We start from the raw sequence: 14832 nt of genomic DNA, 5'->3' as shown, positions 1-14832 counted from the left end.
TCTAAAAACAACTGGAATACCTTACCCCCCACTACATGGAATACTACTCTAGCACAGCTAAGACCTATTTAATTTTCTGCCCTTAAATTACAATCATTGTCAATTTAGATATTAATATCACTGTAAAATACAGTACAGCCAGAGCTTGACCTGCAATAATACTGACTTTGAAACTCTTCCTCTTTTCTGCAGATAAAATTAGTCATTAGAGCCATTTGCAAAATCATGTAAGCCTGTCTCTTCACTGTCCCAGCTAGCAGTTGAAGATAAAGTCAGGGCAAACTCCAATATCATGCTCAATGCCTACAACTTTCTTTTTATTGAGCAACTACCATATGACCTTTTACTTGCTGAGGAACTCTAGTTCAGGTGTTTAAATATTATATAGTAACTCCCATCTAACACTTCTCTAATGACCTATCAACTCCTTATCATTAACGCCAAGCTAAGACAGAGCCCTTTACTATCTTTCTGTAGGGTTATCAAAAGGTGTTTGATTAAAACAGACATTTCAGAGACTAAGTAGGAAAATTATAATTTATTTTAAATTAAAATCTCTTTTCTAATAGTATACATTCTCGTGTTTCTCATAATGAAAATCATATGTAATGTGATAATACAGATAATTCCTCTTTAGAGTCTCTAACTTGGGAATAAGATCAGAGCCAGCAACCCAAACTTGCAACACCATGTCAAATGATACCCTAGGTACTTCCAACTTCTCTTTTCTGGTACCAGATTTGATCCTAATAGTTGCACCTTGTGTGTGAAATCATTATTTGGGCCTCAAACATTCCTCCTTGCAAATGTCTGCAAAGTTTTTTCATTTATTTTTCACTATTTCTGCAGAGTTGTGTAATGATTGAATTCCACTGGAATTTTAATCTTTAGTTGCTACTAGCTTTAACAAACACCTAACATTTTAGAACAGGGCCTCAAGCTTAACGACCTTCAAGCTGTAAAGGTCATGGGAACTCTTGAAAAGAAAAAGACTATCTGAACTTCCTTCAGGATGTTTCTACAAGAGAAGTGGAGAGCTTCAAATTTAACAGAAATTGTTCCTAAATAGAGCTCCCACAGAAGCATAAATTAACAGCTGTATTCTACTTAGCTCTGAACACAGTGCATACAAACAGCATAAAAGTTATTCTTTGTAAATGTGATTAAAAAGAATAGTTTAGACATTTCATACTGCAACCTTACCATCTCGCCCGTTGAGCTTTGCAAAGCTGGGACTGTGAGTACTGAAGAGCTCAGAGGAACTGGTAAGGGCTGTTGAAGGTAAGGGAGATACCAAGGCATCGTCACAATTATCTAAAAAAAAAAACAAGAAACAAAACAGAGGTCATCACATTAGCCACAAATATGCCAACTTGTGCTGTCTCAAGGTGGTGTTTGTTTCTACTTAGTAGACAGAGACTGGAGAAAGAGCACACTTGTGCTTGCATTTATGTGCGAGACTGAAATTTACCCTCCAGAATGAGGTGGGATGGCAACTGGATGGGAGCTCTTGTTAAGACATCGAATACTTGAAAAACTAGAAAACATTTCCCTTTCAGTGAATGAAATTTAATGATCTCCTCTCTAGTTAGAGAGTAATGACTCTTGTTGCAAAAGCCACTGGAAGAATGTAGTAATGCCCTGTAGACTTTAGAGAACACTCCAAGTGTTGTGTTCAGTAAAGTCGCTCCACAGAGCAGATGCGTAATGTAGGACTTTTAACTTCTTACTTCTGTGTGGAAATGACACACAGGGATCTGCCACCTGGCCTTTTGCAACATGTAAAAGCACGTCACATGCCTCACAAGAGTCCTGTACTGCACCGTGATTACAAAACCTGAACACTTCCTTCATTTCTTCCCCAAGCTTGCGCACATATACATGGTCAAACTAGTTTTATTTGCTTAAACAAGTAGTCTGCTATGTCTGTCTTACTTTCACATCCTCATCTGAGGACAGATGGGCTAGGCTAACACTCAAATTTCATTTTTGAGCACATAATGTTTGAATAAGGATGGAATTGGGTAAAGTAATTTTGTTCATTACAATGCTGTCACATACAGCATCCAACCTGTCAAGGCCAGGCTAGATGGGACTTTGAGCAACCTGGTCTAGTGGAAGATGTCCCTGCCCGTGGCAGGGGGGCTTGAACTAGGTGATCTTTGAAGTCCCTTCCAACCCTAATCATGCTGTGATTCCATGATACACACTCAAGAACATAGTGCAGGGTTTTAGTAGAGGATAATAATAATGAAAAAACAGTCCCTCTCATTTTTAGTTGAATCTCCCATGGAGCAAACATGGATCTAATTACTGGAAAAGTCCTGCAGATTAGCAGGATCTTAGGCAGCACAGTGTTCTCGCAGTCACAGAGTAAATACATAATTGGCAAGGATGGGGGCGGGGAAGAATAATGCATTAATGATATTTCAGGGCTACAAAAGACAAGGAATAAAAGCCAAAATCACTTTATAGTTATGACAACAAATATAAACTTTTCCAAATCTGGGTGATACCTTCCCCATAATGAGGCAGATTACATTTTATCTCTTTCTACAATGGCTCTCTAGAACAGCCCAGATACTTTTCGAATTAAAATCCAATTCTATAAGAAAAATCAGTGTAATCAATATAATTCATAGTAGTGCATTGACTGATGGACCTCAACAAGCAAACTTAAATACAAAATCCTTTCCCTCTCCTCGGTTACCATCAGCAAAAAGGCCTAACAAGACCTGCAAGCTAGACAAATTAAGAATAAGTATTCCACTGGTGTTTTGACCATGAGGATAATTAGCCAACAAAACAAGTTACCAAGGTCCTGACCAGATTCTCTATCGCTTACAGACTTTGAGTCTCAAAAAGAGCTTCTGCCTGCAATGCAGAAAGGTCTGTGCAGTGCCATGCCCCCTGCTACAGCATGAGGTGAGGCCATGATGGTTCTGTCTGGACTTAAAAAAAAGAAATCTGTAAATCAAAATGAGGCTCTTACTTCACTGTCACTTTTGACCTAAACAGTGATTTAAACAAAGATCTCAAATGGTAAGTACATTGGGGCATCAAACTCACCTAAACTTCTGCATTCTATAAAACCCAGAGGAGAGGTTGGGAACTTCTCAAAAGGAGGTTCAAGGTCTTAGCAGTAGACCTACATGACTATTCAGCATCACTCAAAACCTGAAGTTGGAAATAACTGAATGCAAAGATTTCAATTTAAATAGTGTCTAGTCTGCTGGCTCTCTTCAGTTCCCTGCAGTTGCTCCTGGACCACTAGAGAACTCAACACATCAGCCTGTGATCCACAAGTCGTCTGTGACAAGAGCCTGGTGACAATCTCTGGGTTCTCACTGTTCCCCGATGGTATGATTGGATACCTACAAGACACCAAGTGTCTCAGCACAGCAGCAAGCATAAACCATTTCAGAGAAATGCATTTAAGATTTTCCACAGGATCTCTGGAGGCTCCAGCCTGGGAAGTGACAATCAGCTCTTTTAACTACCAGGTGCTTTGTTTACATTTCCAGATGCTTTGTTTACATTTCCACATCCTTTGCTTCTGTCCACAGACACACTCACCTGGACCCCTGCTGCTACAGCATTACATTGTTTTCACAACAAATTCTGGGATCTTTATTTGGTTTTCCTCTACAAAAATACCCAAAAACAAACAAAAACACTACTGCCAGGAATCCTTCCTTGAATTCATATCTAACTATAAAAACATATAACTATAAGGCTTCAGGATTTAGGACAGCAGTAACAATTTAAAGATAGTTCTGAGAACACCAGGACCAATGCAGTCCAACTTCCAATATATGGGAGAGTAAATATTAATTGACTTTAGGGCACAAGCAGAAACTTCTTCCAAGTGAAGTCGATTTTTGAAAGAATATTTTGACAACATGCAAGGTCACTCTTCTTCCCTTCCCTCAGTCAAAACTAACCTTGCAACATTAGAAGTTTGTCTACATTTAGCCTGTACTGGGGGCTAGACTATAATGGTCGCTCTATCACCCAACAACTCCTCACCCACCAGGGAGGAGAATCAGGAAAAAGGAGCGCAGACCCATGGGCGTAAGTGAAACAGATTTCAATGAGATAACACCAATACCAACAGAGATATACAGAGTTATACTCAGCCAAATGAATATCCAGTCCTCAGGAACAGGGAGAAGCCAGAGGCAGAGTAGGAGGAACTCCAGCAGGAACCCCACAGGAGCCCCGACTCCTCAGTAAACCTCCTCCTTTACAATGACCATGACATTATGGTGTGAGCTACACATGTAGCTAACCCAGGTCAGCTGCCCTGACTGACTTGAGCCTGCCTGGCCTGGCTGGCCTATGATTCTATCCCAGCCAAACCAGGACAAGGTTGCACCTGCCTGGCAGCTTTACATGTACAGACCTACAATGCAGGGCATGGCACAGCTTTTGCATATCAAATGAAAATTCAAAGCACAGTAAAGTTCTTGGGATACATCAGTCGACTTGTATACGCACAACAATCCAGATCATATGCAGAATAGCTCTGATGCATCCCTTTCCAGAGTCACTATACATATGAACTGTACAGATTGCAGATGATATCTCTGTAAAACTTAGCTGAAACAGGCCACAGGGTTCAAAAAGGTAGGATGTGCACATACAGTGAGCATCATCCCATAGGCCCTGCTTCCATGAGAAGGCAGAATTGAAAAAAAAAAACAAACCACACAATACACACACCTCAAGACTGCAAAACTCTCTCAGAAAGGATATAATGATATTTCGTGTTGTGATGGGTACAGACAAGAAAGAGATGAAACATTTTGTGCTTATGCAAGGTCAGAGAAGACCCATGGCAAAACCAAAACCAATGTTTCCTGATTCCCACCATATAATCCCAGCACGCACATTTCAAAATATTTCATCAACTTCGCTTCTTTAAGTCAACTGTATTGTATGTCTGTTTTAACAAAGAAAAATGCTACATGACAGAATCATTTAAAACATCTGGACCCTCACAAAGAAAAGCATTTACTAGCCAGTTTTCTCCTTTATTTCCTTGCCAATCAGATAATTAGCAAAAAAAAAAGTGTGTCTGATTGTACATATAAGCCATCTTCTTCAAACAAATCACATAATACTGACATTGACTTGTGTTTGAGAAACGGATGCTGGCCTTGACTATACTGACTTCCGAGAAACGGGCGATTATGGATAGCATTTACAGTGTCATGAGTGTTGTTAGAACTGTCATCAGTGATCTTTCTTCTGAAACGAAGAAAAATATTTACCCATATGAACCTGATTTTTTCCGATTTTTATTCATTGTTATTTTTTAGAAAATAATGATAAATTAACAAAAAACTAATGAGAAACTCACCAATCGATTATGAAGTTGGTTTTGATTCCTTTCTTGTAGCTTTAATTGCCCTCCAAGTAAAAACAATGAAATCTTCTTCCCCCTGTCCCCATGTACTTTAATTTTGTCCAAAACCATTTCTTTTAAAACACAAGCATAAATGTTATCAGTTTAAACGTATCCAAGTGAGATTTAGACACTAAAACTCTTGGGCTCCTTTGAAACATGCCAGATAATGCCAACTTTAGCTAATAGTCCATAAAATAGTGAACTTGAGAGAAGGCCTTTTGCCTAAATATCTGATTAAGCTCTATATTTTTGTGAAGGTCTTGAACATCTATGACAAGTATGAAAAAAAGAAATTACAAAAATGTATCCAAGTCCTAGAGAGACAAGATTTCAAATGCTTCTGAAACACAGCTAACATATTACCAAAATTGAGTTCGCATAGGAACCAGAGATTCATCCCAACTTTACTACTTCTAGTACACGTTTTACATCGCTGTTGGTAGGCATGGCATCATCCAGTTTATAACTTTCTTCAAGCTTCAGATAACATTCAGCAGCAGCAATCGATATATCTTTAGAAGATTTCTGATTAGCGGACACTGAAGATATTTAGAAAGCCATAAACCCTAGAAACCTGTCATGATCACACTAATGTTTCTTTCATCCTGTCCTTTGAAGGGGATCAGTCGCGGGAACGTGGGCAGGGTCATTACCAGCCATGACTTAGATGTGCTAACAAACCTGTCCTACTGCTATTTTACTTGTCCACTTGAAGAGTCAGTGGGACAAAACACATTGATTTCCACTTGTGAAGGCCATCCAGAAAGGTCACTAACATTTCCTTAATGAAAACTTTGATGAAGAGGGCACGATCAGCAATAGATCACCATTCCCTAGGCTCTGTAGATTTCACATACATCAGATTTGAACTGCTTTTAGTAGCACTGTACCCTCACAGAGACAGATGTGCAGGAAATCTTTGATTGTGAAGCTCATGTTACTGCTACTTGGTAGTATATTGTTAGTCAACATCTCTTATCTGTATGATAAGGAGTACCATACTTACGCAATGATCTCATATCACTGTAAATGGAAAGTATTTGAAAAGCCACAGTAAGACTGTGGTCTATGCTGCAGCTATTCTATTAGCATCCGTAAGCATCATGAAATAGTCATAAATAGTGCAAGACAGCAGTACCCAGAGTATGAACTAGTATCACTCAACAATGCAACCGAAGGAAGGGGAGGGAACAGGACCCAGCATGCAAACTATTAAGAGCAAAAAATTGCCTCCTCTCTGCAAAATACACAAATTGGAGAAGATGAAAAAGAAAATTATAACCCAGAATCCAGTGTGGGTAGTTCTCACAATGGAGTCCAAAAGGCAAATCAGAAGAGGATAAGTGACATGCCTCCTGCATCATCCCATGGCAATAAAAGGCTTTTTAAAGGAAAATAACTGCCTTCTGTAGGTCCTGTTCTTCAAGTGCTTAGAGCACAGCCCATCAGCAAAGAGCTCCTGGGTTAGACCTCACTCACATGTCTCTGCTGAACCAGATACAAGTCGTGCAATGAGGGCAGGAGTGCTTGTGACCAGCTGGGCAAAGCCCTGCCTGAACCAGAATGTCTGAGCTTCAGAGGTAGTTTAACAAGGGCATCATGGAATCACACGCACCTTTTGTCCACAGCTTGCTGTTTCAATGTAGATATATCTTTTATAGTACACACGAAGGAGACTACATGGTAAAGCAGAGGCCTTGTACCTTCCTCTTGGACACCTTGCTTGGAACTCAAAAGGTGTTTTATTTAAGTAGGACTTTCATTGCCAAGATATAATTTTATTCATTATTAAAATACCAGCAGAGTTACAGATGGTGCTGAAGTTAAATTGTGTGCATCATTTTGATTGCAATTGTAAATTGTCTCCGTACTGGGATTTGAAGTTGGAAAGATTCACTGGTATTTATAGGCTAGATAAAATTCCTCTTAGCATTACCCACTTAATGGCGTACTTTGTTTTAAAGATGTAAACCATGCATTTTGTACCATGCCTATAACAGTGCTCAGGAGTGACAACTGATGCCTTCCCCTTCATCTGTTTTTCTCCTACCTTCTGTAGCTGCAGTTCTCCTTTGTAAAGACAAGAAATAAATATTGGACTTACTGTGGAAATTAACCTTCCACCTTTACGGTCCAATGAGGTGTATATGTATGGGAGAAGGAGGAGCTTCTGTGAGAGGAAAAAATACACAAAAGACACAGGAAATGCAGTAACACAGAGTATGGCTACAGATTCAGAAGATATTGAGAGATTATTTCCATATCAAGAGTCCCTTCAGAAAGCATCTCACAGTAACTACCACATGCTACCAGGTTCTACTACCATGAATATCTTAGTAAGTGATTCTTGGAAAGATGAAGAGAAAAAAAGGAACAATTTTTCTGCAAAGAGAAATTCCTTCTTTTTTCCTTTTTTTTTCTCCTAGAGATGGCTACACTCACATGCACAGCTGTGAACACCATCTGTTAGCTGAAAGGCATGGCAGATTTTTCAAGATATAAGACACTACAGAATGTACTTAACAGCACAACAATGTTTCTTTTTCTTTCCTTGCTATACTGCAAGTAAACATCAATAGTTAAGCTAATCATGAACTCTTCCTAAACAACTGTAAGTTACATATGTTCTTTCATATGCCTGTAAACCTTGACATAAAAGTATTAATCAGTCCATTTATAGAGCATCCTTTTATGATACAGTCTGCATATGTAATCTTGTCTCACAAAAAGTGATCAAGTCTGATTTTGAGTAATGCAAGGGGCTCTCAAAAAACTCTGATTAGAACAGATAGTGGTTCTTACTTTTTCACTGAAACAAGAGTGTCTGCCATGTAACTCCTACTCAGAATAATGAAGTAGGAGTCAAATTTGAGGCACAGAGCAATCATGTGAGACAGGCTTACGAAGCCAAAATGTGAATTTCAAATCAAATAACCATCAATGCAGCTCCAGTAAACTAACATACACAAGTAATACTCGTTTCAAGAGGGTGGAAGAACATCATATAAAGTCAACTACCAACTAAAATTAGTTAAAGAAAAAGGTCTTTTGTTTAAGGAACAAATGTGCTCAGATTCTGGCTCTGTCATAGTCCATGTCATTTAGGTAAGTCATAATGTCTGCATCTACAAAACAAAGGTACCTGTCACTATCTTACACTATACACTTTTTGTTAGATCACAGACTTTTTTTTTTTTAAGGACAGGAATGAGCTGTTGCCAATGAACAGGCAATCCGTCACAGAAATCCACTGAATACGAGGAAAGTCTGAGACTTCAACAATTATTGAAATCATTATTATTTCTATATGGAAAAGAAAAGAAGACCACATCAAAAGCATGTCATGACTCAGGCTGTCAACATTTATATTCCAATGACCAAACCTGCAAAAGCATATCATTGTCTAAAGCTGTGATTTACTCTCAGCAGGTGTAACAGCAGTTGTCAGGGGTTCTTACTACTTTCTACTCAGAATATAATGCTTCTTGTGCCTCTTTGCCTTCTCCTTCCACATTTGTGAGATCCTGCTAATTTAAGAAGGCTCTGATCTTTGGCCTGAGATCAGAAAGCTGCAAAGTTGACGCAGTGGATGGAATGGGTTTTATATCTGAAGTTTGCCCTTTAGACATGTAACACACCTTAGTGAACAGACAGTATAAATCGCTGCAATCCGTGTCAGGGCAATATATCCAGAGATTGCCTTTCTGTACACGAACACACAGGCAAGTGATTTTGTCAGCACAGGGCAGTTTTTGTGCTACGTTATGAAAAATACAATCCAAGAACACAGAGGCCCTTCACTATGGCCACAGAGCATCACAAGCATTCTTTTCATCTTGGCCTACATAAGACTTGTTGCTTGTGCATTTAATACAAAATAGTTGATATATTCCAAAGACCAAGCCTGTCTTTTAAATTTTCAGAAGTTTTAGCAGCACTCACAAAAAACAAACTTTGATGTCCTTCAAAAGCATCAGACTTTGCTACAAGCATGGCCTGTTCACCAGAGATCATCACTGATAGGAGTTCAGAACTCCATCAATTAAACCATGGATTCCAGAAAACAGAACAGCATTTTCCTTAAAATATCATAAAACATACAATTAAAACAACACTGAATTTGCAGGAAAAAAAATGTTCTTGTATCTGCACCCATCAGTAAGGTTGCCAGGCTCATTATTAGAGGAAAATCACAAGAATGATCAGATGCAGCTGGACTGAGTTCAGTACAGGCATTCACCAACATAAAATTAGAATGCAGAGGGCGTAAGGTAGATTTTCTGCTGATGTTACTCAGTGTTAAGATTGTTCAGGAATTCATCAATGAAGCAGTTTCTTCAAGTTTTCTAAATACAGTTTTTTAAATGAGAATGTAAATACCTGTTTCAGTAAGAATAAGGTTTATTGAAAAAAAAACACATAAAAAAAAATCCCAACCAAAACAGGAGAGAAATAAACAAAAGCTTTCTGCACAACAGCAGCAGCAAATAGGTTACCATGCTGACTGGAACATGAAAACCAATCTGGGAAACACAAATGCTTTATTTGCAGGGGTGGGAGGAGTTGACCATCCCAGGTAACTAACACTGTTGCGGACAAAGAAATCCATTTTCTAGTCTAATTTGGAAATAGAATAGGTTCAGCAATCTAAGTAGAGCCATGCCACCTTCTACCGCCTGATATTCAGCCCAATGAGACAGAAATATAGTCCTATTTCTCCAAACTGGATGAGAATCTTATACCTATAGACATCTGTGCTATTCCCCACACCTTGAGCGACCTCAAATTCAGCATGCTTGCAGCAGCACTGATGCAACCTTCAGTGGAGCATCTCAACACCAACTGCTTATCAGTACACCTGTGACTGCAGACACAAGCTTAGACCCTTAAGTGAGGACTCCTATTACCTTGCTCTGCCTTTGTGGAGGTTCACAGTGTTCATAGGGGCACCTTAGAGAACAAAACACAAATCCACTTCCTGTGGTGGGTTTCCTTTCGAGGATTCACACTTGACCACGATTATCATGAGTTCAGGGATGAATGTAAAAAGGGAAGTCAAGGGAGAATTAGCCCTTTGTAAGTTCTTGTCTCTTCTTGCTTCTCCAGCACAGCACTATGGTTCACCTCCTCTCAGTTTCTTCACAGTGCTACAGTTTCCCCCCACCTTGGAGCAAGACCCATGAGTATCTATCTGCATCAGTGTGATGACCCATTCCCATTCTCTCTCTTTTAACCCAGCCACCCTTCATAAGGGCAATGAAGTTGGGCAACCTCCATCACGTGGGAAACTCGATCAGGCCTCAGCTTTCTCATTCTCAAAGAAGATTTTTCTGCCCTGGTTTTCCTACAGACCTCTATGGAGTAGAGGTCTTTTACACAGGCAGTCAATGCAAAGACTTAACAATGCCGTATCTTTGTCTGGTAAGGTTATTTTGTGCACATCTAAATTTACCATTGCTATCTCTAAGCAAACAGGAGAAGAAGCTAGAAAGGTGTGGAATACTGATGAATTTCACAGGCATACCCAGGTAATAATGCACTGCAATTTAAAAGCCATCAATAACCAAGAGGTTGTCCCTTGAATTTTCAAATCAATCATGGTAAAGTGAATTCAATTTTTATTTTTCCTTTGAATCTTTGGTAAACTCATGAATAAAACTGATTAAAGCAAAAAAATACACAACATGAGGTTCACTAAATATTTTCTGTTTGGAAGAGAACTTCAAATTGTGTAACATGCAGGATGGCATAATGAAAAGCAATTATAACTGAGAATTTCATTGCATCCCATAAGGCTGAGAGAATGTTCAATTTGCAGGCTGTGAGCAAGGATTAACAGAGATGAAGGTAGTAGTAAGTGCCCACGTACCATTGCATTTAAATGTAATGTCATTTCAAGGGATGATAAGTAATCGTTTCATGTTTCAGTAACCTCCAACAAAAACGTCCTATTTAGCCCCAAAACAACAATTTTAAAGACTCTTCTATGCAAGTTAATGGTTTAGATAAGGGACTGGATTGAAAAAAGTTAAAAATTCCCATCCTTAAGCAAGGTGAATGCAGCTCTGATGTAAGTTTAAAGAGGAAAATTTTCTGCCAGGCATTTCTTAGGGCAGCGTGTTCTCTCTTCATCACAGTGGCATTTGTAGTGCCACAGGAGAAAAGAAACCTATAGATCTCTCAGATCGAACATGTTGTCAAATAAGAGAGTTTATACACAAATTTTGATTTTTCTCTCTTAACCATGATTATTTTGGGAATCAGTATTGAGATCCTTGTGCTATAGTCTTTCCTATGATCTTATGCTACATTACGCTTCAATCCCATGCTCTGAACAAGATCCAAGGCACTGGATAATAGTGGTCCTCAGCCTTCACATGACTACAGTTCTGGCTTATGACTTTAGACTCACTTCAGCATCTCTGTCATTGAATTTTCCCGTAAGTGGAAGGTATTTCCTGACCCTCTGAGAAACCTTCACCACCCACTGACATTACGCAAGTATACTAGAAGATTTGGAAGCCTCATGCCTGGAGAATTCAAGGTCAGGCTTGATGGGGCTTTGAGCAACCTGACCTGGTTAGAGATGTCCCTGCTTATTCTAGGGGGCTTGGACTAGATGACCTTCAGAGGTCCCTTCCAACCAATACATTCTATGATTCTATGTTAGCAAACATGAGGACAGAGGACTCACCAGCAAGCAGTCAGAAGACTGGGTCACACCATGAGGGTGACAGCAGCAGCATCCTTCCCAGTGGTGACCTATCCATCACCCTCAAATACAATCCTAGAGCTGTTAGGAAAGATGAGCTTGTGGCCTGGATTCTGAACTGATAAAGATATTTTTGATTACCAATTCAGTCACAGACCCATTCAGGATTTGAGCCTTGCTGAGCTCAGCTTTTCAAATGCATTATTTCCTGCCCTCATTGGTCAGGACAGCAACAGTTTGAGGAAAAGATGTTTCTCACTCTTGTAGAAAGCAAGGGTGGGAGCTGGGCAGCTGCTTCAGGGTACAGAGGACAAGTTGAGGCCTGTGGATGAAAATACAGAATTTCTCTAGGACTCCCATGGACTACCAAAACCTGAACTTTTACTGCGTGTAGAAACGGTGTACACAGAATACAGGACTAGAGCGCAGGGTAGAATACTCTCATAACCTATGCAAGAACAAGTATATTATACAAGTATAATAGAAAAAGAAAGGGAAAGGACATAATCAGAACACAGCAGGGCTATTCACACAAGGGTTTTGCAAAACGTGTTCTGTGACAAGCTCACAAACAATAACAGAATTAACTGGTAAAAAACAGCAAGGATTGCAGAGCAGCATTTCTTGAACATGGCAGTAAATAAAACCAGGCAGTCTTCATTTTAAAAAACACAGTGAAAATTCATGCAACTAGAAAAAACAGAAAGGGGAAATGTAACAATATGGCAATTTTAAAGTATTGATTAATGTACCAGTTTAAAAGCCAGATCTCTAGCAGTCAGCTACCTTTTATTTTGTCTAAAGAGGACGTTTTTCACCCAACAAGGAAAAAGGTTCACCACTTATCAGTAGCCCTCCTTGTGATGAGCTTTACATATGGGAAATGAAAAAGTCCTGATTAAAAAAAACCAAAAAAAACAAAAAAACAAACAACAACAACAAAAAACTCCAATCAAAATTATGTTCCACTGCCCCCTGCCAAGAACAGCATACAAAACAGAGCTATCTTTGCAAAGTTACTGTAAGGAGCTTTTGTAGATAAAACTGTCAGAAAAGGAACAATTGGAGTAATAATTTGATAACTTTATTTTCAGATATGACAAACAGACAATTCCCCCAGGCTCCCTAATTGCTTGTCACTTTGTTTAGACAGATCCTACTCCTTCAATACCGAATGACTAGCTCAAATGCTTTCACATGTAATTATGGCTTAATCCAGACATGCTTCCTTAAAAACAAAGCAGCTGTATATGTTAGGGTAATATCTTTTAAACACGGAGGAAAGCTCAGCTGTGTTTTTTCTCACTCTCTTTAAACCAAATTCAAATACTGCTTAGATTTCTGCTGGTTCACATCCCATTTTAATACACAAACTCCCACAAGTTTTATCTCTTCCACAAAGCAATTAATAAAGAATGGCTCAAGCCATTAAAGGTTTGCTTTATGCCCCTCTAAATCCCTTGAGATAAATAGGAATTGATGTTTATTTTGAGCTTTTTGAAAGCTGAATCATTTCTGCAAAGTCCTGCAGCCCTGAAACTAAAATCTAATTACCTGCAAGTGTTTGCAGATAGAAGTATACATTCAAACTCGCTCCCCTGTGTGGCAAGCTTTTTAAACATCAAAAGTTACCTCTAGCCTTGAGGCTGCTTGTTTGAAAATGCACGTTAACATTTAATGGTGTCAAAAACCAAAGCTCTGCACATTGCTTTGAAAACATACCCCTCAATGATGGAAGTAGCTTTCCTCACCACTAGCAATAATCAAAGGGACCGGGAATATATCTTCAGAAGATCCATGGCCAAGGCCTCCATCCCAAGGAACGCAAAGCCCAGTTGTCTCACAAGCACTTATTTGCAGCATTCTAACTCAGTACATCAGCCCAATGAAAAGGCATGAGAGATCTGTTCCCTTCAATTTTGCCCTGGAGGAGTCAACAACCAGCTCTTAATCCTTTTCTTGGATTAAGAATCACTCATGAAACTCAGAATCAAAGAATGGTTGAGGTAGGAAGGGATCTCCAGAGGTCATCTTGGCCACTCCCCGCTGCTCAGGCAGGTTCCCCCATGGCAGATTTGCCCAGGACCATGTCCAGACTCATGGTGGTAAGGCTGCCTAACGCTTAGGGGCAGATAAGCAAGGTCCACTTTGTAGGTTCATTAAATCTATTCTATCTTACAACAGAACATGGCATTCAGGAATAAAGAAGCTCTTTCAGTGTCCCAATGAGTTGTAGCCTGGAGAAACTCTATGAAAAATTCACCTTCTGTGTCCTACTAAGCTGAATGGAAGTGGGAGAGCTTCGGACAAATTCATTTGCCATGACAGAAATGTTTTTTAGTATAATTATACCTTAAAATTTTGGTTTATAAGACAAAGCAGAGCATTAGATTAAAGGGATGATGATATGGAATTTGTCACCTGTCTTTCAGGAACGGTTAAGGAGGGAAGAAAAATTTTTTTCTCTTCATCTGTATTCTTCCTATTTGTTTTCCCAATTTCTTGAAAAAAAAAAAATCAGTTCCAAATCAGCACAATATACAATTGTTTATATTTAGGTGTTTATTCGGGTAGGTTTGTTCATCAGAGATACATCTAAAATATGGAAAGATTCAGGAAAATGCCTGAATAATGGTGGGGGGAGGTGGGGGGAGAGGGGGACGACATGAACACCACCACCACCACCACAGACAGTAATGATATGACA

General features: G+C 39.3%; 1 protein-coding gene across 1 annotated transcript in view; it reads right to left on the bottom strand.

Annotated features, from left to right (window-relative positions):
* The window catches only part of CNTNAP5 (contactin associated protein family member 5), a 291688-nt gene that overhangs the window by 214561 nt on the left and 62295 nt on the right, over positions 1–14832 (bottom strand). Inside the window, exon 2 of the mRNA XM_086464950.1 lies at positions 1204–1314. Coding sequence (XP_086321076.1) covers positions 1204–1314 — 111 coding nt within the window. The remainder of the gene's footprint in view (positions 1–1203; positions 1315–14832) is intronic.

Source organism: Leptosomus discolor, chromosome 5 (genome assembly GCF_034619465.1).
Source record: "Leptosomus discolor isolate bLepDis1 chromosome 5, bLepDis1.hap2, whole genome shotgun sequence".
NCBI classification, from domain to species: domain Eukaryota; kingdom Metazoa; phylum Chordata; class Aves; order Leptosomiformes; family Leptosomidae; genus Leptosomus; species Leptosomus discolor.
Note: the sequence above shows the minus strand (reverse complement) of the source record. Positions and strands in the feature narration are given on the sequence as shown.